We start from the raw sequence: 27,002 nt of genomic DNA, 5'->3' as shown, positions 1-27,002 counted from the left end.
GCCGGAGCCTGTGCTCCACAACGGGAGAGGCCACAACAGTGAGAGGCCCGCGTACCGCAAAAAAAAAAAAAAAAAAAAAAAAAATTTGGAATTTGTGATTAACAGATACAGACTACTATATATAAAACACATAAACAATAAGGATCTACTGTATAGCACAAGGAACTATATTCAGTATCTTGTAATAACCTATAATGGAAAAGAATCTGAAAAAGAATATATATATGTATAACTGAATCATTTTGCTATACACTTGAAACACTGTAAATCAACTACGCTTCAATAAAACAATTTTTTAAAAGAATTAAAAAATAAAGTCTACTTTTGGGACTTCCCTGGTGGTCCAGTGGTTAAGACTCCGTGCTTCCAATGCAGAGGGCACAGGTTTGATCCCTGGTCAGGGAACTAAGATCCCACATGCTGCACGGTGTGGCCAAAAATTTTTTTTTTAAATAAAATAAAGTCTACTATGATACTAAAAAAATCTTTCTCTTTGGGTGTGACTTGCTTTATTTTGGCATTTATTTGGTGGCAAGTCCTAATAAGCTAGAAAATAGGCAACAATCTACAGATTTAGGAACACTACAGATGCTGACAACTGGTTCATGCAGTCCTTACCGATAGTGTAAAAGAAGAGAGAAGCATTGAGAAGCCCGCATTTCTGTTAAAATGGTCCAGTTTGACAGAGTCCCTAAGACCAAGCTGACACAAATCAACCAATCTGATTCTTTTTGTATGGTCTCTCATGGGTCATAAGAAAATGCCTTTTCACTCATGAAAAATTTAAACTATTTCTTATTTTGTAACATATATGTTTATTTAATACAGTCAATTAAAAAGGAAGTCAAACAGCATATATATGTATATTTACACACATATATGTAAAATTATAGTGCTTTAGCAAGAATACTTATTTTTATTCCTCTTTCCAGGTGGTGAAAAGCCTTATGTGAGTAACACTTCCACCCCTTCCATCACTTTCCTGGGAAAAGGAGTGACTTCTTTGGCCACTGCTCTAGGAGAAGGATCCATACATGAACATCTCAGATCTGCCTCTTCCCTCTTTTGGGAGCAACCTGTTTGCAGACAGCACACAATCCCTGCACCAACAGGCTCCACACTGACTGTGACTTTAAAAGTCTTTCTAATTCAGGGTTAATGTTAATCAAAAGTTAGAATGGGTTGAATGGTGGTCACTAAAAAGATATGTCCATATCCTAATCCCTAGAAATGTGAATGTTTCCTTATTTGGAAAAAGTGTCTTTGCAGTTGTAATTAAGTTGAGGATCTTGAGATGAGATCATCCTGGATTATCTGCACAAGTCCAAATTCATATGGTAGTTCTATTTTTAGTTTAAGGAACCTCCATATTGTTCTCCATAGTGGCTGTACCAATTTACACTCCCACCAACAGTGCAGGAAGGTTCGCTTTTCTCCACACCCTTTCCAGCATTTACTGTTTGTAGATATTTTGATGATGGCCATTCTGACCAGTGTGAGGTGACACCTCATTGTAGTTTTGATTTGCATTTCTCTAATAATTAGTGATGTTGAGCATCTTTTCATGTGCTTTTTAGCCATCTGTATGTCTTCATTGGAGAAATGTCTATTTAGATCTTCTGCCCATTTTCTGATTGGGTTATTTGTTTTTTTGATTGAGCTGCATGAGCTATTTGTATATTTTGGAGATTAATCCCTTGTCGGTTGCTTCATTTGCAAATATTTTCTCCCATTCTGAGGGTTGTCTTTGTTGCTAATAAAGGTGTCACATTTATCCATACCGCTTACATATATATACACACTATAAATTTATTTAAAAAAATATAAGTCACATGTATCTATGTGACTCTACATTGGTACATCCATTTAAATCTACACCCACTTAACATTCTGATCTCAAAACCAATCTACTGATATCCATTAGCCCCCTCAAACTGCAACAAGCAGCATTTTTATTCTTAGTTTACTAAGCCAAAATTGTTAAATAATTGGGAATTAAGGTTGACCTTTGTCAAGTTATCTTTTTTTTTTTTTTTTTTCTCGGTACGCGGACCTCTCACTGTTGTGGCCTCTCCCGTTGTGGAGCGCAGGCTCCGGACGCGCAGGCTCAGTGGCCATGGCTCACGGGCCCAGCCGCTCCACGGCATGCTCACGGGCCTAGCCGCTCCGCGGCATGTGGGATCCTCCCGGACCGGGTCACGAACCCATGTTCCCTGCATTGACAGGCGGACTCTCAACCACTGCGCCACCAGGGAAGCCCTACGTTTTTTGATATCAGAATTATTGTAAGGTCTTTCCCCTCTGGATGACTAATATGCTAACTGCACTGTGATCAGCGTGTGGCTTGTGCCATGTGGAATTTATGAAAATTTTTTCTAAGAATAATTTTTGTAAAATGTTCCATGGGGGCCCTGGAAAAGATGTATTCTGTTTGTTGGACAAATCTTTTTTTCTTTTTTTTTTTTTTAGCACTGGAAGAATCATACAGCCTGGTGAGCTGGGATACTCCAGTTACATCTGCTGCCCTGGCAAGCAACAGCACTCCATTTGACTATCAGCACGTACTGATTTAGATGATAAATTATGCTCACCCTGTGTAGAGGTAGGAGAGCAAGTGGCTAAGAGTATGGTCTCTTAACAAGGCTGCTCAGGCACGTGCCTCACCACTCTGTGTCCTGTCTCCCTCATATGTAAAAAAGAGGTAACAGCCCAGGTGAGTGCTCAATGATGCTGTTATTCTCTGTCACATCAACCTTATTCAGATTCTCTCCTAAGTCAGATTTATTTATCTGATTTAGATATTTATCTCCATCCTTATTTTTGTCTTCTTATGTGTCAAAAGGGATGTTAACAAATCTCTTGCTTTTACTGTACTTTTATCTTATCTTTATATTTATAATAAATTGGACATAATAATTTTGAGTCATTATTATATTCAAAGGTCACAACAGTTAGACCTTCACTATAAACTTCACCATGTATCAGTATAAAATGCTCTTTCTATCCCTGTAAAGGAAAAAAAAGGGCTTTCTGGAACACTGGTGAGCAGAGATGCTGGCAAGGACACCTGGGCTTCTCACTCTGCTTTCTTTCCCCAGTTAAGAAGGTGAGTGTGTTAAGGCTAAGTTTGGTCAATGTTTCTTTAAACTGAAGAACATGAACTGTTGAGTAAATATCTCCGGAATGAAGTGTGAACCCTGAATTTAACGGTAGTAGAGTAGTCACCCTCTACTTTGCAGAGTCCAAGTATCAGGGGCTGCTCCTGCTGGGGATTCTAGGGCTGAGGGAGTGAGTGGTGCGTTACATGTTATGTGTGTGCCTACCCTGAGAGGCCATTTTGCTTCCCATGAGATATGTATTCTTGGAGGATGAAAGAGGAAACCAAATTTAACTTTATTGCGTGTATGTGTTTTCTTTTTCTGTCAATCCCTGATACTCCTTACACAGCACATTCATTTCATACCTTTTACATTAGAATTTATTTTTTATCATTAATATTATGACATTTCATTTTGTTTGTATATTATTATACTTAGTTTATTTGTTATTAATCTTTTTGTTTCTCTTATTATATTTGTGAGTCTCTCACTAATATATAGATGAATTTTGTTTTTTGCCTCTATTTTAAGAATTTTTACCTAATAGGATTTTCTTTCATCTCAATTATATTTACTGTCATAACTGATATGGGCTTTCTACTGTCCTTTGCTCTAGGTTTTCTGATTTTTTAATGCTCTCTTACAGCAGCTTTTGTACTGTATGATATATATTCTTACATGCATCTTTGTGCTGAATGATTATACATCCTGCATTTATTTATATTAGGGTTTCCTTTAGGATTAGAAATGTCTAAATTTTTACTAACAGAAATATTAATACAGCTTTTAAATCTAATTTGTGCCTTTATTACTGGTTAATAAAAGGTATGACAACCCAACAGCCATAAAAACTAAATGTTGACCATAAAGAATAATAAACACTTTAAAAATAACATGTTCTAGGAAGGATGGGGGCCAGGGATAGTTAGGGAGTTTGGGATTGACATGTACACACTGCTATATTTAAAATGGATAACCAACAAGGACCTACTGTATAGCACAGTGAGCTCTGCTCAATGTTATGTGGCAGCCTGGATGGGAGGGGAGTTTGGAGGAGAATGGATACATGTATAGGTATGGCTGAGTCGCTTTGCTGTGCACCTGAAACTATCAAAACACTGTTAATTGGCTATATTCCAATTTAAAATAAAAAGTTTAGGGCTTTCCTGGTGGCGCAGTGGCAAAGAATCTGCCTGCCAATGCAGGGTACATGGGTTCGAGGCCTGGTCTGGGAAGATCCCACATGCCGCCTGCACTCTAGAGCCCACGAGCCACAACGACTGAGCCCACGTGCTGCAACTACTGAGGCCCACGCACCTAGAGCCCATGCTCCGCAACAATAAAAGCCACCACAGTGAGAAGCCTGCACACTGCAACAAGGAGTGGCCCCGCTTGCCGCAACTAGAGAAAAGCCCGCGTGCAGCAACAAAAGACCCAACACAGCCAAAAGTAAAATAAAATAAAATAAATAAAAATATTTTTAAAAATTTAAAAAGAAAATAACACGTTCTATAAAGCCCATGATATGATTCTATCCCTAGCATTTTTTGTTATTGGTGCTGTTTTTGAATCATTATAGGTTAAATGAAAAATTAATTTAAAATCAAAATATGATTACCACTGTTCTTTTGTTCTTCCAAGAAATGTCATTAATTTGCTTAGTCACTTACTTAACTGGTGTTGACCACCTCTACCTCTGTAAAACGGTGAAGCCCCACTCAGTGCACAGGCTTGTTATGAAGTTTCAATGTGATTATATAGCCAGAAGGGCTCTGAGAGAGTACAGAGCACTAAACAAATGTACACTGATATTACCATTGGAAACAGGTGACATTTTATGTGGCCACCATGGAGTAATTAAGATAGTATGAATGGAATTATGTAGGGTTTGTAGTTTAGATGTGAAAGTGGAACTTGCCAATAAACAAGAGTCACTAGCAAAAAAAAAGACAGGAAACTCCTTTTAGATGGCATGTAATACACCCATTATTTGGGTATACCTCATTTCCTGAACCACCAATCCTCTCATTTATTTTTCCACCTCTTTCCTGTTTGATTCACTAGTTCAAATGGGTTCTTTTTTTTCTGTCTCTCTTATATTACCTTATTCTATCCTCCCACCCCCAATTTTTTAGATGAGGAAACTAAAGTTTGGGGAATTAGGATGACTTTTCCAAATCTCACAGCTTCTACCTATCATCTCATCTACCTAATCTGTCTAATAGATGAAAGTATTATATCTATGTTTTTAAAAACCAAGCTGGGATCATACATACTATTGACATACTTTTAAGTCAGTTAAAGTTGTTATACAAAGCCAGCTCTATGTTTGCATACTTGTAGAGCCACTGTTCTTCCATATCACTCTTTCTAGAGAAGCATCAGAACAAAAAAGGAAGGGAAGAGAAAGCACATTTGTTTTTTCAATCCTGTGGCAGAGAATACTTGGGACCTCATATGCCAGCACTAGATCCATGTTAGAGACTCCTGCTGTGAACCTCTCACCTCTGCATGAACAGGGAGTCATCCTGCGCTAACTTTTATTTTGGTTCATTATTTAATGTGTTCTGTTTTGCAGCAGCACTAACACACACAAAAACCCAGTTAGACACTGAGGCTAGAGACAGTGGGCACTAGAAGTTAAAATAGAGCAGTTCCATGGACAGAGACCTACTGGATTTGAGTCTTCCTTGTATGGCCTGAAAAGACATTTGGTGCAGATGCTCAAACAACGCATGTCTGAACACTGATAATGGACCCAGCAGATAATGGTCCTGGGTGGATGATGATCCACTGAAAACTTAGAAGGCCTAGGCTAGGAGAAAGAGAAATATGAGCTATTTCTTTACCTGATTTGTAAGTGAGAAGCAGAATTTTTCATTTAGAGTTATTACATATAAAGACATCAGACTCCTTTAATCTGTACCAAAATGAGAGTGACCCAATGGTCCTTTACCCATTTAAGAATGAGCTTCCATTTAAGAATGGCTCCTAAACAAGTCCCCTCAACTTAAGGCAGTTTCATAGATAAGGTAGCGATGAAACAAAGAACCCAAAGGCAGTGTTCTGAGGAAAGGCCTGTGTCTATTCCAAATACAATGAGAGGTTCCCTTCCAGGCATCACTCACAGAAGAGGCTGCCACCTTGTATTTCCACCCTCACAAAGCCTTTCATGTTATAGGGCATTCTCTGAATCCCTTTATTTTTAACATCACAGCACTGTTTGGATAAATTACATTATCCTGAAATATCCTCAATCAATGCAAGTTTTAGATGCTTATAAATTTTATCTTGGTTAAAAAATTTTTTAAGAGCAAAACTACACAGATTTAGTAATCATCCTTGGGTATGACCTCCAAATTGAAGTACTGGATGCTACTGTAAAACTCACCTTAAAAGCAGCATAGTAAGTGGCTGTATCATTAAGGTCATATACATAGGCCTACATGACAAATGAAAACAAAAAAACATCAAGTGTCCAACTATTCAGAAAATATGTAATTGGGCCTCAAGATGAGCCTCCAGTGAAAGCATCATTAAGGATTCAAAGAGTGATGTATCAAAACCAACCTGATAATGTGCCTTGGAAAACTGTCAGATGACTCAGAATATGGCTATAGTGATGACAAAGACCTGATGGCATGGTTGCACATAAAGAATTCAAATAAAATCTTCTCATAAAATGTGAGAGTGGGGAAAAAGCAATACTTCTCAATTTTACATAATATGTGATTGAGTACATAGTGTGTAATACACATTTTATATAATATGATTTAAAATATAACTAAAATGATAAATTTAATATTCTAAGTAGTTATTTATTTTATTAAAGTTGGCCTAAAGGTGTTTGGACTTTTTTCAATGTGAAGTTGGAGAGTGGTCATCACATATTCAGAGGCATCTTGTATTTGGTCACATGTACTATTTATGGACACCCTCCACCCCATCCCAATGCTGGCTTTAGCTCCTTGGCATTCCTCTCCTTTCACATCCTAGGCTCCAGATTCAGCAAGCCTTGTGCCTGCCTGAGAGTCCAGTCCCTCTGGCCAAGAAGAAACATGATATCTATATCAGAATGAACTTCACATAGTGGTTATTCGTTTGTAATTTTTTTTTTTTTTTTTTTTTTTTTGTGGTATGCGGGCCTCCCTCTGTTGTGGCCTCTCCCGTTGCGGAGCACAGGCTCCGGACGCGCAGGCTCAGCGGCCATGGCTCACGGGCCCAGCCCTCCGCGGCATGTGGGATCCTCCCAGACCGGGGCGCGAACCCGGTTCCCCTGCATCGGCAGGCGGACGCGCAACCACTGCGCCACCAGGGAAGCCCTCGTTTGTAATTTTTAAGGTTTCTGGCTCACTAAAAAGTGATCTAGTTTTTACACCTCAGCTTCTTGTTGTGATTTTTTTAAAAAGGATGTGGTGCCTTCCCAACACACATGATATTAAATACCTATAAAGCCAGAGCAGTGGTCATGGCAAGAGACATACAGGGGCTTGAGGCCTGAGGCTGACTCTGAATAACAGAAGAAACAAGGAGAAGGTCAACAACTAATGAGATATTTTGCTAATTCACTGATTAAAACTATACAAGAGATTTTTTTATCCTTGCAAAATTCTGTCCTAGCAAAGGCTAAAACACTATCAGTAGCTATTAGTAAAACCTTTAAGCTTCCAATTAAACCTAACAAACATGTCCCCTAAAATTTATTGGAAAATATTACTTCTCCGTAGGGCTGAATTCACTGTGCTGATGTGGAAAAACCTAACCCTAGAGGAATTCCATACTATGCACAAAATCGATTTCACAAACATGGAAGTGTCTTTGAAAGTCTGTTAATATTATCAAGCGGAAAAATTATCCTACATTTTAACTCTATTAGTCCTTCAAAAAACTTAAAAAAAACTATCTTCTCTGTTGAAAACAGTATCTTTCTTTGGCTTTGTAGAACTGATATATTAGGCACAGCTCAGAGAAAGGAGCTAAGAAAAAGCTACACATGAATCCCACTTCTTGAAAAGTGACATGTTAGTACTGAGAACTGTTGTTTTAGAAGCAATTAGGCTAATTAAGCTTGATAGCATGATTTCAAGAGAGATGCTGTGCAAGCCCCTATCCACAATGAGAATTTGCACTGAAGCAAGGAACAGCTGATATGTGCAGAGAGATGCAACTCTGGAGTGCTATCTATAAACTCCATGCCCTTAGAAAGGATAGAGTGGAGTAAGATGATAATGATGATGATTTTGGATTAACATTTAGTCCTTTTCAAAGGGGGGAAGTTGTATGAAGAAGCAGGTTCCGGGACTTCCCTGGTGGCACAGTGGTTAAGAATCCGCCTGCCAATGCAGGGGACATGGGTTTGAGCCCTGGTCTGGGAAGATCCCACATGCCGCGGAGCAACTAAGCCTGTGCACCACAACTACTGAGCCTGTGCTCTAGAGCCCGCGAGCCACAGCTACTGAAGCCCACGCACCTAGAGCCCATGCTCCGCAACAAGAGAAGCCACCGCAATGAGAAGCCCACACACCGCAACGAAGACCCAACACAGCCAAAAAGATAAAAATAATAAATAAATAAATAAATAAATTTATTTAAAAAAAAAAAAGAAGCAGGTCCCACCACCCATCATTGAAGAGATTTCGTAAATGGAGAAAGGCTGTGACTGATGCATGAAAGGAAGAGGAAACCTGCCAAAATTTCCTTTGTAAGTTATTATTTCAAAGGAAGATCACATCAAGTACACAACTCTGAACAAAACAGAGCTTAAGGCAAAATAAGTAATAAGGATATCTGGGCTTTTATTTTGAAATTAATAAAATGTGGTTGATTATACAAAGGCCCAAATTAAGCATAATCGTGAATTAAGTTTGCTTCATGCCTGAATCAGATAGAACAGATAATTTAGAAAAATACACACAAATATTATGGTAAAGATATATTAACCTGGTGATTGACACCATCAGATTTAATTTGAAAAAACAATATTGGGTTAAACCAAAAGGGTAGAGATTTCTTTTTTAAATTCTCAGTTAGAAATACACTTGCTTTAAAAACTCACTAAACTCACCATTGATCATGTTTTCAGCATTATGATTCATGCCTAAATCTCTACAAGCAAAGACAGACGATATACCTGGGTACTGTGTTACTTTTCTTTGTTTTTTCTATTGTTTAACAAAAGTCAGGAGGAGATGCACTGCTTCTGTAAGGCAGAGCCCTTGGATGATGAACATTAAAAATAATGCCATGCTTAGCTGGTGACTTAGAGATCGGTGGTGGCAGAAAAGAAGAGTAAAATCTTAGCTCCTCAGGAAAACTGGCTTTTCTTCAAAGACAGGGCAACCTGACTTGTGATCATTCTTTGAAGCAATTTGCATCAGCAGCCAGCTCAGTTACAACAGCTGGTGGGCAAGTATTAGACACAGATGACTCTTTTACAGGCAAAACACAGGAGAAATTAGATTATTAGCTTTCCTGTAAATACGTAATAAGGTTGGCTAGTCCTGGAGAGAAGAGGAATTGTGTATTACCAGACTTTTACTTTAGAATAGAATGTTCCAAGTTCAGCTGCTTCAGAATCACCTGGGAAGCTTATTAAAAATACAGTTGCCTGGGCCCACCCCAAACCTTTAGAAGGAAATCTTTGCATTTTCAAAAAACTCCCTATCCTACATAACCTGATGAGTCTGTGTCCTGCAAAGCTTGAGAATTTCTGCTCTCAAGGGCAGTGCTGGGATGTCTTATGTTGCAAATCATTAATATTTCTGAGGTCCATTACTCACGTGTAAACCTTAAGAACAAAATCCTTCTCTTCCTTTAATTCTGTGAGCGACTGCAGGACATCCAGGATGCTTAGGACTGCACAGCCATATGGCCGCCGATAGTGCAGATGAGCAGGGCCCTTCTTTGAGTCATTCAGGAGCATCCGGCCTGGGGCACAGCAAAAACACCAGTCAGACTGAGAACTCCATGCTCCTTTGTAGCACCACCGAATTGTCATCCAAGGATGCCAGAGCTATAGGTACCTTAGAGATCTTCTAAATTGGTAGACTGAAGATGAAGGGAGCCATCCAAGGATGCAAGGATATTTATGTAGAGGAACGCCAAAGAGGCCTTTGGCCAGGGCTCTTCCCCTGCACCACATTCAATTAATCATCCCTACTACCCACCTCAACACCAAGAGTCCATTTATTAATCATATGCGAATGAAACAGTGGTTTCATGAATTTCTTAGAAAAACCAATGTGCTAATATATTTTAACTTCTTAGTTGAGTATTTTAGCTGACAGGTAAAAGCTATGTATACAGAGATAAGGAGGACAATGTACTATTCTTCCAATCAAATTCTTCCAGCCAAAGCTGTTCCTGAACCACTGTAGAAGCAAGAAGAGTCTCAGAAAGTAGATGGGAGCTTGATTTTCCTGCTTACCAAGGCTGTGCTTACAGTGGCAAGAGGACTTGCAAATGCAGAACTGGAACCTCAACAAATGCTTTATCAAGTACAGCAAAACAAAAACCCAAAAGTACAGCAAAAGAGTTGTTTTGTTGTTGGCAAAACAACTCTTTTGCTGTACAGGATATGCCAGAACCCACTATGAAAGAAGATTTGGTTAGTCATAGGCCCGCAAATTATGTCATAAACTTAAAATAAGACCGGACAAACGAACCACAGGTAGCAAAAATCTTGGGCGGGGTAGAAGTGAGATAACATCCATCTAGTGCAGTAATGACAGTAACTCTAATTTTGTGGGAAACAGCATAGATACATACTTTTTGATACAAAACACAGCAAAGGCCATTCACTACCTGTTAAGCTGGCAACCCGTTATAAGATCTCTGAGGCAGAGGGCTGGTACAGAGGCAGAACATTAGATGGAGAGAATGTAAAAAAGCAGACCACTTGAAATAAAAAGTATGGGTCCAAAAACAAATAGGGAGCAGAAAATGCTTTCATTTCTATCAAATTCAGCTATTGCAGCAGCTGAGCTTAAGGTACAGCTCCAGTACAAGCTGGACTCTAATCCTAAGACCTGAAGTACCTGAAGTAATCCTAAGACCTGAAGAGGTAGGCAGAAGACAAAGGTCATACACAGTAGATATCCCAAGTTGGGGTGGTCTTAGTCATGTGAATTGATAAAGTGAACCGTACCTATTCGTATCACATGGGCAACTATATATAAATCTCTCTTCATATCTTTGCTGCTCAGATCCTAAGAAAAGAGAAAAAATAAATTAAGGCAATGAATACATAGAAAATAATTAAAATTTCATTTTGAACCTCATAATGGTTTGCTTTTGCTGCTTTTAGCATATGCTATAGATGGGAGAAGGGGATTAAAGCACACAGCAGTTTAGTGTTTATAAGATTCCTGCAGTGAAAGCCTGGACATCTTATATACCCTTGGAAGATTATTTTGTTGACAATATTTTTCCAGCTCTTATTTAGACCACCTATCTCCGAAAGTTCTCACATTAGAAATCTCCATGACATTGACTTATCCATGTTTATTCCAAAATCATATAAAAACATTCTGTAACAAAAGAAATTTCCAATGCAGAAGAAAAAAATGGGAAAACACCAAAAGGCTCATTAATGACTGAAATTCTGAAAGTTTACTCTCTACTAATTTTACATTTATTCTGCTGTCCACAAATGATTATTATACACTAGATATGTTCCCTTGAAAAGCGATTACTTTGGTTTTAGTGAAACCTCAATAATTAGATCTCCCATTTCTAAATTTAGATGTGTATCATTTATGCTGAAGTATAAAGCTGAAAATAATTTTATCTGGAAAATTTTAAGGGCTTCCTTTAAGTAAACAAATCTGATCCAGAATCACTTTTAAAACTAGTTATAAAAATAATTTTATACATTATTTATGTGTAGAACACATTTTTAAAAAAAATGTTTGAGTATATATTTATACTTTATTTAACACATTATACTCGAAGTAATAAAACTTCTTTTTTTGTGTGTGTGTGGTATGCGGGCCTTCCTCTGATGTGGCCTCTCCCGTTGCGGAGCACAGGCTCCGGACGCGCAGGCTCAGCGGCCATGGCTCACGGGCCCAGCCGCTCCGCGGCATGTGGGATCCTCCCATACCGGGGCGCGAACCCGGTTCCCCTGCATCGGCAGGCGGACGCGCAACCACTGCGCCACCAGGGAAGCCCGAAAACTTCTTTTAATATATATTGTTTCAGACTTTCACCAAGTGATCAACCGCTGCTCACTCCCAGCCACTGTTATGAATTAATGATGATTGAAGGAGTAACCTCTATCTTTAATGGGACAGGTTTCTGTGATTTCCCTTTTGCTTCTAGGAAAAGGTCCCTTAGTTCCATTTCCTTCCCATCTTTCATCTTTTGATTTGTCCCAGATACTTATCTCTTTTCAATAAAGCAGGAAAAGGGACAATCAAGCAGCAGTCATGATTTTGAATGACCTTTGGATCCAGAATCCCCATGTTTGCTTTATGTTTATGTTTATGCTGTAGCAGGGTTAGGTCTAGGGTGAGGCAAGCAAGCCATCTAAGGTATAAAATTTAAGGTCTCATTCTCAGGATCCTGTGCTTTGCTTGCCTCACCATAATCCCAGCTCTGCCCTATAGAGTGGTCCTGAACATATGAAAGAAAAGGAGACATTAAAAAGTAATTTGTAATGGTGAAATTGAAGCTTTTAGATTCTAGATAGTTATAATATTTTGCCAAATTCTTGATGGAATAATGAAATATACTTACAGTGAAATGGGTTACAAAATAATTTAACATAAATTGTTATCTCTGGAATCACAAAGATATATTTTTGCATGAAAGTTGTCTTTTGATATTGAAAAATGATGTTTTAGACTCCATTTCAATAATTCCTTTAATTTAAAATGATATCCTCCAAACAGTACTACATTTTGCTAAATATTAAGATGACTACTAAACAACAAATAGAAATTAAAAAACAGATTACCATTTTTATATAATTTTTGCGATACAAACATGTCTATTACTAAAAGATATGTAAATGTTTGACACATTTCAAAGTGAAATGGTCTTCTACATAGCTTAGATTGTGTTAATCCAAACTATCAAATAACCAGTATAATTATAAATCCCAATATACGTAGAGAATTCAAGCCAGTTACCAAAGATGACCAAACACTAACCAGATGGGCTGTACACAAGAGCATGGGATCTCTCCTTTGGTTCTGTTCAGGTGAATGAAAGGAAGAAGCCTAAAATGTAATTTATAGTATTTTCTAAATGGCTGGGTAGGGGCTCTTTCTTACCATGTTGTACATGGTACCCAGAACATTCTGTGGTATTTATTTGAGGTCAGTAAAATTAAGATGATAATAATCAGTACCAGAAAATATTTTAAGTAAAATTATTATTTGTGAGTTCCACATAATTTCAGTGTCAAAATTCAGTGTAAAGGCTATCTTACTAGATATGAGCATGGTTAAACAGTTACCATAGAGTTATGTCACAAGACCTGTAAAACCAAGGTGGGAAGAGAAGTAACTCACCCACCATTCATCTGGTGAGCAGGGTTTGAATTTAGATTTACTCACTGGACCTTACCCTCCAATCCTACATAACTAGGAAGCTGGTTCCCAACTACCTGGTGGGTAGAAAGGACAGTGACTCAGGGATCAGCATCTTGACTCAGTTACTAATATTTCATCTGAAACATGGAAAAGTCATTTCACTTTCCTGTGCCTGGACTACCTTTTTTCTGCAGAGATAATAGGATTTACAAATATAAAACACAGCCAATTTATTCACTCTTACGCTGCAGAAAAGGAGGCAGTATTTTAATAAATGATGTTATTGCACTAATAATTAAATTCATTCTTAATTCCAAGAAAGCACTACCTAAAATTCTATTTTGAAATGTGAAAAAGTAAATGTAAAAAATGTGATGCCAATTAATGCAGGGAAAACAACACAAGTTCATTCTCTGAGCTGATCACTCAACTATAATAGAAAATAAACATGTATTCATTTATTTATGTAACAAATCATTAGTATTTGCCAGGCACTGTGTGCGAGGCAATGGATATCTAGTAAGGAGTAAATACACAGACATGCTCTCTCATGCTCATACCACACAGCCATTGTTAATCATGAAAGTCATCAAAATCCTCACTGTATTAGACATTTACATAAATATGAAACACCTCCTTCTTGGATAAAATTCTTCCTGCATAGGAAGCTCTGAAATCTAACATAGTCAGAAAAAAACAGGATTTACCAAGAGCAAGATTGTGCATGGATAATGTGACTGTCTGTAATGTGGCTCTGAAGTCAGCTTGAGTAACCCTGCAAAACTGCTCCATTTGTATGGTTCCCTTTCCTTGATGCTAAGGTAAGCTAACATGCTGGCACTGACCACAGCTGTACCTGCATTTTCTTGCATTTACTCGAAAACTCTGTAACACATATGCCAATCTGGAAAACTCCTTTGGCCCACAGGAGGAACTCAGGTCTTAGATAGTCAGAAATTAGTTTCCACCAAAATTATTATTTCGTATAAGCTTAAAGTAAAACATGAAAATCCTGGCTAGAACAATCTTGTTCAAAAATATTCTAGGTTTTGAAAAAAATTCCTCAAATCATTTTTTGGGGGAATCTTTAAAAAAAGATCCAGGGCTGTACTGCAAAGGGAACTACAAAAGTGGGTATTCTTAGCAGCCTTGTGCCTTCCCATTGTGGCAGAACAAGAGCACGTCATAAGTGTTACGTGCATCTCTGATTTATAAAGCTGGAGCTACAGCCTAGGCCTCTGGGCCCCTATAGATAATTAAAATGCTGTTAAATGAAAATTTTGATTTACTGTATAATTACATTCAAATATCATAATTAAGTTCATTTTTCAAGAGACAAGGACTGCAGTCATCACATTCAAGGACAGCACACACGCACACACGCGCACACACACACACACACACACACACTCACAGCTCTGTTCCCACAGTGCCAAAGAACAAGGAATCGATCATTTCTTTTGCTGCTTTAACCAAATAACATCAGAGCACGAGGATCTATAAGAGACTCCTAAGGTCACCGAGACATTCTAAACAGATGCGTGTCTCATCTCATTCTAATCCTGTTTCAGGAAGGTGGCCCCAGAGAACCAGCTCAGTGTTCAGGTAGTCTCACTTCAGATGCTCTCCCCTAATATTCTAACCTACATCCCATTACCTGCAATTTGGACTCTTTCCCTTGTTCTCCTGTTGAAGAGAGAGCACTGATCTTTCCAGACTAAACCATCTCAATTCCCTTAGCCGTCTTCCTGGATCTGCTTTTCCTGCTTTTTCTTCCTGTATTATCTCCTAAGCTTTGAATGCTGAGCTCAAAGATGTACGAAACTTCATGTTAGCTTAGCTAGATTTGTAAATCCTTCATATCTGAAGTAATTTCAATAAAAGTTATTCCTGTAAAAGTGGCTTCTGATTCTGCAGTAACATCATTTGAGATTTCGATAAAGTTGTAGTAAATGAACAAAAAAAGTCAGGTAAACAAATCCAATTTTATCTTTCAGAGAAAGTCACATATCAGAGCCCTAGATAAATCCCATTTGTGTTTAAGAGGCACACCATAAGGTTTGAGACACCTGACTGTCACCTATCAATCATGCACCACAAATGAGGGCAGTGGCACTGTGACACCATCACACCTCCCTGCACTCAACAGGTTTTGATGTACCTCAGTATCACTGAAGCACATCAAAGAATCCATGATAATCAAAAGTGGTTTAAAATTGTGACACGGTCTTATTTTCTTCTTCAGCAAATAAATTAACTGAAATAAATAAAGCTGGGCAGTTAAGTTTTATAACTGGGTAAAAAAAGAATTTAGTAAATCAGAATCAGCTTGAAGAATACACAAGGCAATGTGGTATTGTGAGGCTTAGCACTTTTCAATAAGCAGGTTACCAAGCCTTCTCTGAGCTGATGAGTCCATGAGCTCAGAGACCACGAATAACAGCATGGTTATTCAGAAAAAACTGAAGTATGAATCATGGCACGAAAAGACTCTGTTTGGTATTTGAAAGAGGAGGACTATTTGTCTCTCTTTATATAAACTCATTAAAAAACTGCAAAGCTGTAAATTTGGTGGGTGCCTTTAGAGAAACCATACTTACACATCACAGAAATTCCCAGTGGCCTTGAAGAAGAATTGTAAGAAAGACTTTCCTCAAATTTTATGTGTCTATTATATTAAATAGCTTCTAAAATGTACGTCAGTAAAAGGTACTTGATTATATTTCTTTAATAAATTCAATTAAAAACTGAAGCTAATTTCAGTTTTCTTAAATATTTCATTAAAACCTGATAGACACATAAATCAAGTTCTATTATCACCAGTGTGTGGGGAAATAAGAATAAATGCTTGTTTCCAGGGCAACAATATCCACATAGCAGGGCCCTAGTTAGAGTCAACAGCAGAGAAGGGAAAGAGAATTTGCACATACTGTAAAAAGGGCACACATTCGTTCTATCTTCTCTGGGTTCCTTGGCCCACCATTCTTGTTCAGTCTCACCAGAAACCGCTCACTGAAATGTAGGAGAGAGAGACAGAGAAATGTAAGGGACTGCATGCTCAAGAACAAATAAAAAGGGCATTTATAGAGAAACCTAAACACTTTCAGGACAGCCCATAGTGACAGGCAAGGCCAAAAGTACATGTCTAGTGGCAGGAGACTATCTTTCTTGTCAAGCAACATGCAATAGAGACTATATACTGCTTCACAGGTGTTGCTGTTTACTTGCCACTTGTGGCTCTTATCTTCCTAAAGCTGTGTGGCTCCCTGAGGGCAGCAATGAGGATTATGTCTTGTATTTTTCCCAAATACCCTCAAAGCTCTGGGCGTAACAGTAAGCCCATAAGAAGCGTATACATTCTTTGATGTGAACACTCAGATCATCATAAAAATATTCATCACACTAGGTCCGAAAGAGTCTACATTACCCAGTTTACATCTTCCTATACAATTTTTGAGAATTATTTTAGAGCCAAGAAAAAAATGTTACAGGGACTTACAAAAGTTTAGGTGAAAAGTAAAAAAGAAATAATGTACTGTAATTAAAGCTGTAATCAGAATTTAATAGGGCCATTAAGATATTTTATTCCTCAAACAATATAGGTTAATTCTTGAAGGAAATTATTGGACTGAAAAACTTTAGAAACAGTGTTTGCAACATTCTGGAGAAATGTCTCCTTGCTCTCTTATCTCCTTCCTGCCCCTGCCTAGGATCTCATTCTCATCTCCTCATCCCAAGGTTCTCTACCAATTGTAACAGGAAAACTGAGCCATGGCAAAGACAAAGTATGTGATTCTAAAAGTAATTTGCTTCTCCTGTGCCCAGAGTCAGGTACTCATTACACATATTAGGTATCAGTAAAAGGGCCAATACTAAAATATTGTACTAGAATTATAAGATATGTTATAATATCAGCTGCACAGGTTGCTTAGTTTGTTCACATATTCATTTGTTCATTTAGTCAACAAATAGTTATTAAGTTCTCTGTGCTAAACATAGGAACACAAATGTGAACACAATATATATAGGGCACTTTTCTTCCTAGAGCTCATGGTCCTTCCTAGAGCTTAACTTCCTAGGCAGTTAAATGTGCAGAAATGAAGCTCAGAAAATATCTGGCTTTTATAAATCTGGCAAATATAAATTTGAGATGCTTCAGCTAGCGGATTAGATGGGAATAAGCAGGGAATATGCACAGAACAAGAAGAAAAAGGGGCTTTGGTCAGAATCCTGAGGGACATTGATAATTAAGAAACAGGTAAAAGAAGAAGAACTAGCCAAGTAGACGTGTAGGGACAAATAGAAAAACAGAAGAAAAATAAGAAGAATGGTGGGATGCTATGTTAGTTAAGGGAAAAAAGTGTCTGAAAGAGGAGGGAGGGGTCAAGGAGGCCCAAGGGCGCTGAGAATCACATGAGACAACAATACAACAGTGTCCACCGGATGTTAAAACAGATATCACTGGTGATTCTGGCAAGAACCGTTTTTGTGGAATGATAGTGAAAGAGGCTAGTGTGAGGAGTAAGAAATAAGAAAGCAGAAACAGTGAGTCTAGACCACTCTTTGAAGAGGTGAAGATGTGGAAGTGATGAACTTTTAGTTAAATGGGCATGTTGAGTTGAGTGAGGTCTTTGTTTAAAGATGGGGTAACCCACATATATTCAATTAATTTTCAATAAAAGTATCAAAATTCAGTAAGGGAGCACAGCAGTTTCAAGAAATGGTGAACAATCCATATAAAAAATTAAACCTTGATCTTGCCTTTAAGAAATGAACTTGAATTTATCATAGACCTAAATATAAGAGCTAAAACTATAAAACTATAAGAATACACACAAGAAAAATAAGACAAGTACCTTCGTGTATCTTGTTCACATTTGTTTTTCCATATTTAGCACACAGTAGAAAAATCTTTGTGATCTCAGATTATTAAGCATATAACATGAATCACAAAATGATAAATTGGACTTTATAAAATTAAAACCATCTTCTCTTCGAAAGACACTAATAAGCAAATGAAAAGACAAGCTATAGACTGGAAGAAAATATTTACACTCACCTAAGAAAGGACTGTATTGAGAACATATAAAGTAAGCTCAGACGCAATAATAAATAACAACTCAAAAAATGGACCAAAAAATCTGAACAGACCCTTCACCAAAGAATATACAGGGATGGAAAATAACCTCAAGAAAACATTATTAGTAACTAGAGAAACGTAAATTAAAAGCACAGTGAGATACCACTACACATGTACTAGAATGGCTAAAATTAAAGACTGAATATACCAAGGATTGGCAAGAATGTAGAGCAACTAGAACTCTAATAATCTGTTGAGGAGAATGTGAAATGGTACAGCCACTTTGGAAAACAGCCTGACGGTTTCTTATAAAGTCAAACATGCACTTGCTAAATGACCCAACAATTTTACTCCTAGGTATTGACTCAGAAGAAATGAAAACATATGTCCACAAAAAGACCTGATTGTGAATGTTCATTGCAGTTTTATTCATAATCGCTAGAAACTGTAAAGAACCCAAATGTTCATCAGGAGATGAACAGACAGATATACCATTGTATGGTATACCCATACAATGGAATATTACTTCATAATAAAAAGAGCAAACTACTAAGATTTGTAACAATATGGATGAAATCTCAAAGGCATTATGCTAAGTGAAAGAAGTCAATCACAAAATACAATATACTGTATGTCTCCAATTATAGTACATTCTAGAAACGTAAAATTATAGGAACAGAAATCACATCAGAAATTGCCAAGACTGAGGAAGGAGGGCAGGGGTTTGACTGCAAAGGTACATAAGGGAATTTTCTGGGGTGATGAAATGTCTGTTTCTTGACTATGGTAGTGGTTTCACAACTATAAATTTGTGAAAACTCATCAAACTATGCATTAAAAAGGGTGAATTTTACAATATGTAAATTGCAGTTCAATAAACCTGACTTCAAAAAAAGATGGGACACACCTAAGAACATTTACATCTAATGGGAAAATGTTAGTAGAAGGGGAGAGATTGAAGACAGTGGAGAAAAAATAATGGGTAAAGGAAAAAAAGGTTCCCACCTACTCAGGGAATTGTGAGAATCCAGGAGAGAGGTTAAGGAGAAAACAACAGGTGTGGATATAAAAAAATCTGTAGTTTTAGTAATGGAGAGTTGAAGGTTAACAGAGAAACAGGAAATAAGAACATACGGGTAAAGTTTAGAAAAAAAAGACATCCAAAAACATCAGGAAAAATTCTCAAGACCATCTGAAAGAAAATGTAACTAGGAAAAGTAAAAATGATGGTTGTCATATGGACAAGTGGAAAGTGGAAAAAAGGACATTCAGTTGAGTCAATTTTCTCTCAAAAGTATAATCTTGAAACTTTAAAAGTCTCTCCATCTCTTTCACTACCTACCACTAGACTAGGCTACTACTGGACTGTAGCTGGGAGTATTATAACAACTTCCCAGCTGATCTATTTCCCTTTTTGCCTCTCTAAAATTCATTCTTCGGAGAGATTGATCCTTTTAAAATGTGAATCAGATTACACTACCTCCCATATTAAAAACTTTTTCATGTGGTCAAAGTGATTTTTTATACAAAGGTATCAAGACAATTCAATGAAGGAAAGAATAATATTTTTAACAAATGATGCTGGGACAACTGGAAATCCACATGCAAAAGAATCAAGTTGAATCTCTATTTCATGACATATGTAAAAATTAATTAAAAATGGATTATAGATGTAAATGTATGAGTGAAAACTATATCTTGTTAAAGAAAACATAAGCATAAATCTTCATGACTTTTGATAAAGCAATGGCTTCTTACATAGGACTAGAATACTAAAAGCACAAGCAATGAAAGAAAAAAATAGGTAAGTTGGACTTCATCAAAATTAGAAACTTCTGTGCTTCAAAGGACATCATCAAGAAAGGGAAAGGTAATCCACTGAATGGAAGAAAATATTTTCAAATAATATATCTGATAAGGGACTTGTAGCTAGAATTTATAAAGAACTCTTAGAACTCAATAATAAAAGAACGAATAGACATTTCTACGTCGAAGATAAACAAATGGCCAATAAGGATATGAAAAGGTGTTCAACATCATTAGCCATCAGGGAAATGCAAATCAAAACCACAATGGGGGCACTACTTCACTTCCACTAGAATGACTTTCATCAGAAAGACAGATAGGGCTTCCCTGGTGGCGCAGTGGTTGAGAGTCCGCCTGCCGATGCAGGGGACGCAGGTTCATGCCCCGGTCCGGGAAGATCCCACATGCCGCGGAGCGGCTGGGCCCGTGAGCCATGGCCGCTGAGCCTGCGCGTCCGGAGCCTGTGCTCCGCAACGGGAGAGGCCACAACAGTGAGAGGCCCGTGTACCAAAAAAAAAAAAAAAAAAAAAAGACAGATAATAACAAGTGTAGACAAGGAGGTGGAGAAATTGGAACCACCATATAATGTTGGTGGAAATGTAAAATGGTGCAGCCACTTTGGAAAACAGCCTGGTGGTTCCTCAAAAGGTTAAACATAGTTTAACATATGACCCACCAGTTCCATCCTTAAGTATATATCCAAGAGAAATGAAAATATATGGCCACCCAAAAAAGTACATGAACATTCATAGCAGCATTTTTCATAACAGCCAGAAGATGAAAACCACCAAAATATCCAACAACAAATGAATGGATAAATAAAATATGGTAGGTATATCCATACAATAGGTTATTATTTAGCCATAAAAGGAATGATGTACTGATATACACTACAATGTAGATGAACTTCAAAAACATCATGCTGAGTGATAGAAGCCAGACACAAAAGGCCACATATTGTATGACCCCACTTCTATGAAATGTCCAGAATAGGCAAAAATATAGGAACAGAAAATAGATTAGTGGTTGCCTAGGGCTGGGGATTTGGCAGAAAATGAGGTGACTTGTAAAGGGTATGGAATTTCTCTTGGGAGTGAAGAAAATGTTTTAAAATTGACTGTGATAAAGTTTGCACAACTCCAATATACTAAAAGTCACTGAATTGTACCCTTTGAATGGATGAATTCTATAGTGTGTGAATTGTATCTAATAAAGCTGTTGCAAAATCAAACAACAGCAAACTTTTTCATGGCTTACTCTTGCTCTCAGATAAAATAAAAATACCATATGCTAACACATATATATGGAATCTAAGAACAAAAAAAATGGTTATGAAGAATCCTAGGGGCAGGACAGGAATAAAGACGCAGACCTACTAGAGAATGGACTTAAGGACATGGGGAGGGGGAAGGGTAATAAGCTGGGACAAATTGAGAGAGTGGCATGGACATATATACACTACTAAATGTAAAATCGATAGCTAGTAGTGGGAAGCAGCCGCATAGCACAGGGAGATCAGCTCGGTGCTTTGTGACCACCTAGAGCAGTGGGATAGGGAGGGTGGGAGGGAGGGAGACGCAAGAGAGAAGAGATATGGAGATATATGTATATGTATAGCTGATTCACTTTGTTATAAAGCAGAAACTAACACACCATTGTAAAGCAATTATACTCCAATAAAGATGTTAAAAAAAAAAATCAGATCTCTAAGGTCTCCAAGGCCTTGTGTGGAACATTCAGTGTATCTTTATAGGCCCATCTCACAAGAGCCTTTTTTGCTTGCTATTCACCATATACACTGTTCTCCTAGATACAAGTTTCTTGAACAAGACAAGCTCCTTCTTGCCTTAGGACCTTTGCACATACTGTTACCTCTGCCTGGAATACTGTTCTTTCAGCCCAAGTGGCTCGTTCAAATGCCAATTTCCCAGGGAAGCCAACTACAATGATGTTAGCAAGAGCAATACCCCTCCCCTCCCATACCCTCTCTCTCCTTTTCAGCACTTGGCACAAACTAATTATTTTCTTTCTTTATTATCTTTCTCTTACATGAGAGAATAAGCTCCCTAATAATAAGGACGTTTGTTTACTGCTGTATCTCTAGTACTTCCAAGAGACAGGCTAACCTACAATAGGTGCTCAATACATGTTGAATGAAAGAAGGTAGAAGTTCCCTGAAGAATTGCTGTGTGGTGTGTGGAAGTCTGCTGATAAAGGTCACCATAAACTGGATGGGTAGCATCACCATAAACTGGATGGGTAGCATCACCATCATACTATGCAGAAACATTGATGAGCCGACAGTGAGCAAACAAGATGGTCAGGACAAACCAACCTTCTAACTTGGTGGATAAAGACTGAGAAACATCAAGCATGTTGTGGCAGTCAAAGTCTCCCAGCTACTCACTAAAATCCATGTTCTCTGTTTCTTCTTGGGCAGGCAGATAGACTATACTTCTCAGCCTCCCTTATAGTTGGGTGTGGCCATATAATGAGCTCTAGACACTGAATGCAGATAGAAGTGAGGTACACCACTTCTCGGCTTAGCCCTAAACACTGGTCACGTGTTTGTCTTCATGCTCTTTCCCCTTTCAGATGCCTAGAGTGGCGATGACCCCCCAGGGCAACGTTGGTTGGGGTCATGTACTGGCATTGACAGAGTATTTATTAGTCTGAGTCCCTGAATGATTGTATGGATGAGTCCCACCCTAGTTACTGCAAATTCACCCACCTGGTATCATTATACAAGCAAGAAATATATTTCTATTGTGTTTGAGCTGTTATAATTTTTCTGTCTAACTGTTATGGAAGTTGATCTATCTTAATACATATAAATGCATATAACAATCACTCAATTAGTTGTTAACTTGATATAGATGAAAATAAAAACAATTTTAAGAAGTTTATGCCTTTTCAAGAGAATTTATCATTACTTCTGTTCTCTTCTTTGGAAGGAAGACATACAACTGCTCTCACCCTCACATTACCTCTCTCAGTGAATCTCTCATGCACAGACATCTACCAAGTAGGCTGCCATTTGGAGCTTCTCGTTACCAAACTAGAGAAAGGGGTGCTATTCGGAGGGGCTACACCAAGCTCTGATTCAAAGAAAAAAGGGTAGATAAAACAAATTCTAGGGTAGACAGTATTGCTGGCCCTATGAGAACCCAAGAACTTCTCTTTCTCCTCAACAGTAAATGGAGGCCCCTAAGGTGGTTCTCCCAGTGCCCAGCTAAGCTTCACATTTCCTAGAGCCTTTCACAATCCCGGTATCACCTGGCTTTCTTCACAGTTTGTGAGACTGAAAATAACTGCGTGTTTTTTTTTTTTTTTGGTCTGTTTGTTTGTTTCATTTCAAAGGGCTCTAGGTACAAATTGAATTACTTCCTGTTTTGCTGGCTTTACCAATGGGTATGAAATAAATGCTGCTTTCTGTTAACATTCAAACTATCTGAAGGCAAATATCTACCCAATGTTTTCCAATTTGGCAACAGCTGTTCTGCAAAAGAAGTGGTCAATATTGCTGGGAAATATTGCATTAAACACAGAGAGGTTTCTACCCTCTAGGACTTCTCAGAGGCTTAAAATGTTGTTATGTGTTTAAGTACCAATGGGACAGATGACTTTTGACTCCACAACCTGCCTTTGCATAAGGCGATGGAATCTGTACAAATACAATTTGATAAATGCTGAGTGAATCTATTTGCCAACTAGAGGCACGACTTCTTTTCATATATCCCACAAGTGTGAAAGGAACTGTGGCCAAAGAAAAAAATTTATTTATGAGATTTTACAAACATCCACACCTCTATATGAGAGCAACGGGTCAGTTTTTCTCCTAATACTCTGGGTAAGAAAACTCTAATTATTTCAAGAGAAAAAAGAGATGGTTAAATTCTTATTCTTCAATAAGCAACATTATGAGAGAACTGCTCTACATTTACTTGTCTTTATGATGAGCTATGCATGAACAGTATATGAAGTTACATTAATTTCATATTATTGAGCAAGTTCTTACAAATGAAATCCATAATTTGAATCTGTGACAAGTCTAATAGAGTCTTAATTTTAAGATCACTTGCTTTTATGAGAGTTCTAATTCCTGGGTGGTACTGCATTTCATACACTTCTCCATTGATGGTAATTCATGCATGCCTACAGCAAATGTTTGGTGACCAACAATGAGGTGCTAGTCTATGCCAGGCACTGAGGCAGAGACAAAGTCTTTAATCCTTAGGGAGGTTATTTCCTGAAGACTCTGGTTTGGAAATATAAGCACATGCCTCAAATAAATGCAGAGGAATTCTCCCAACTCTTTCAATTTAATCTTCATGTTTCTAATTTGGGCCTCTGTGGAGATGGATGCCAACTACTTAGCATCTCTCTCATGATCACCCCCAGGTGCTTGAAAACAGCAAGTAGCCCCAAGGCCATACTACACTGTACAACCCAACAGATTAGGAAATCTCTATTATAATTTCCTCACAGATGCATTTTCCAATTTAGATCCTTGGCTTTATTCCTCAAGTTCTTCAAGTTTTCCCACTTCATTCTAAATCACAGAGAGTAGAAATGCATAAAGGGGTTTCATTAAGGCAAATAAGTGGTGTGGTTTTCAAATTTATTTTTAGTATCAACTTTTCCCTTTTTTACAACAAGACCTTACACTATTCACCAACACATGAAAAATTTAAAAATATAGCTACTTTGTGCAAACAAAGGAGAGAAATGGAAATTTCTCCATGCAGCCTCAGGAGCAGTGGATTAAATCCCCACAATCAACTTGATGTACCCTACATCTGTGGAATATCTGACTAGAAAATGAATCATCCCAAAACTGAGGCAGTGGACTTTGGAAGCAATTGTAGACTTGGGGTTTTCTGTCTGTGACTGATTTGTTTCTGATTTTTATGTTTATCTTAGTATAGTTTTTAGCGCTTGTTGTCACTGGTGGATTTGTGTTTATTGGTATGGTTGCACTCTTTTTAAAAATTTTTTAAAATTTTAATAATTTTATTTATTTATTTATTTATTTATCTTTCCTTTTTCTCCCTTTTCTTCTGAGCCATGTGGCTGACAGGGTCTTGGTGCTCCAGCCTGGTGTCAGGGCTGAGCCTCTGAGGTAGAAGAGACAAGTTCAGGACACTGGACCACCAGAGACCTCCTGGACCCATGTAATATCAATTGGCGAGAGCTCTCCCAGAGATCTCTGTCTCAACGCTAAGACACAGCTCCACCCAACGGCCAGCAAGCTCCAGTGCTGGACGCCCCATGCCAAACAACTAGCAAGACAGGAACATAACCCCAGCCATTAGCAGAGAGGCTGCCTAAAATCATACTAAGCTCACAGACATCACAAAACGCACCACTGTACGTGGCCCTGCCCAATAGAAAGACAAGATCCAGCCTCACCCCACAGAACAGAGGCACCAGTCCCCTCCACCAGGAAGCCTACACAAGCCACTGAACCAACCTCACCCAATGGGGGCAGACACCAAAAACAATGGGAACTACAAATCTGCAGCCTGCGAAAAGGAGGCCCCCAACACAGTAAGTTAAACAAAATGAGAAGACAGAAAAATATGCAGCACATGAAGGAGCAAGGTAAAAACTCACCAGACTAAACAAATGAAGAGGAAATAGGCAGCCTTCCTGAAAAAGAATTCAGAAAAATGATAGTAAAGATGATCCAAAATCTTGGAAATAAAATGGAGAAAATACAAGAAACATTTAACAAGGACCAGGAAGAACTAAAGAGCAAACAAACAATGATGAACAACACAATAAATGAAATTTAAAATTCTCTAGAAGGAATCAGTAGCAGAATAACTGAGGCAGAGGAATGGATAAGTGACCTGGAACCTAAAATAGTGGAAGTAACTACCACAGAGCAGAATAAAGAAAAAAGAATGAAAAGAATTGAGGAAAGTCTCAGAGACCTCTGGGACAACATTAAACACACCAACATTCCAATTACAGGGGTCCCAGAAGAAGAGACAAAGAAAGAGCCTGAGAAAATATTTGAAGAGATTATAGTTGAAAACGTCCCGAACACGGGAAAGGAAATAGTCAATCAACTCCAGGAAGCGCAGAGAGCCCCATATAGGATAAATCCAAGGAGAAACACACCAAGACACATATTAATCAAACTAACAAAAATTAAATACAAAGAAAAAATATTAAAAGCAGCAAGGGAAAAGCAATAAATAACATACAAGGGAATCCCCATAAAGTTAACAGCTGATCTTTCAGCAGAGACTCTGCAAGTCAGAAGGGAGTGGCAGGACATATTTAAAGTGATGAAACGGAAAAACCTACAACCAAGATTACTCTATGGTTGCGCGTCCGCCTGCCGATGCAGGGGAACCGGGTTCGCGCCCCGGTCTGGGAGGATCCCACATGCCGCGGAGCGGCTGGGCCCGTGGGCCATGGCCGCTGAGCCTGCGCGTCCGGAGCCTGTGCTCCGCAACGGGAGAGGCC

General features: G+C 38.2%; 1 protein-coding gene across 1 annotated transcript in view; it reads right to left on the bottom strand.

Annotated features, from left to right (window-relative positions):
* Nucleotides 1-27,002, bottom strand: part of DOCK3 (dedicator of cytokinesis 3) — a 463,183-nt gene that overhangs the window by 131,050 nt on the left and 305,131 nt on the right. The window contains exons 10-13 of the mRNA XM_028479808.2: nucleotides 26,139-26,174; nucleotides 16,567-16,648; nucleotides 11,245-11,305; nucleotides 9,878-10,025 (exon numbers count right to left, since the gene is read on the bottom strand). Of these exons, the coding sequence (XP_028335609.1) occupies nucleotides 9,878-10,025; nucleotides 11,245-11,305; nucleotides 16,567-16,648; nucleotides 26,139-26,174 (327 nt within the window). The remainder of the gene's footprint in view (nucleotides 1-9,877; nucleotides 10,026-11,244; nucleotides 11,306-16,566; nucleotides 16,649-26,138; nucleotides 26,175-27,002) is intronic.

Source organism: Physeter macrocephalus, chromosome 18 (genome assembly GCF_002837175.3).
Source record: "Physeter macrocephalus isolate SW-GA chromosome 18, ASM283717v5, whole genome shotgun sequence".
Classification (NCBI taxonomy): Eukaryota; Metazoa; Chordata; class Mammalia; order Artiodactyla; family Physeteridae; genus Physeter; species Physeter macrocephalus.
Note: the sequence above shows the minus strand (reverse complement) of the source record. Positions and strands in the feature narration are given on the sequence as shown.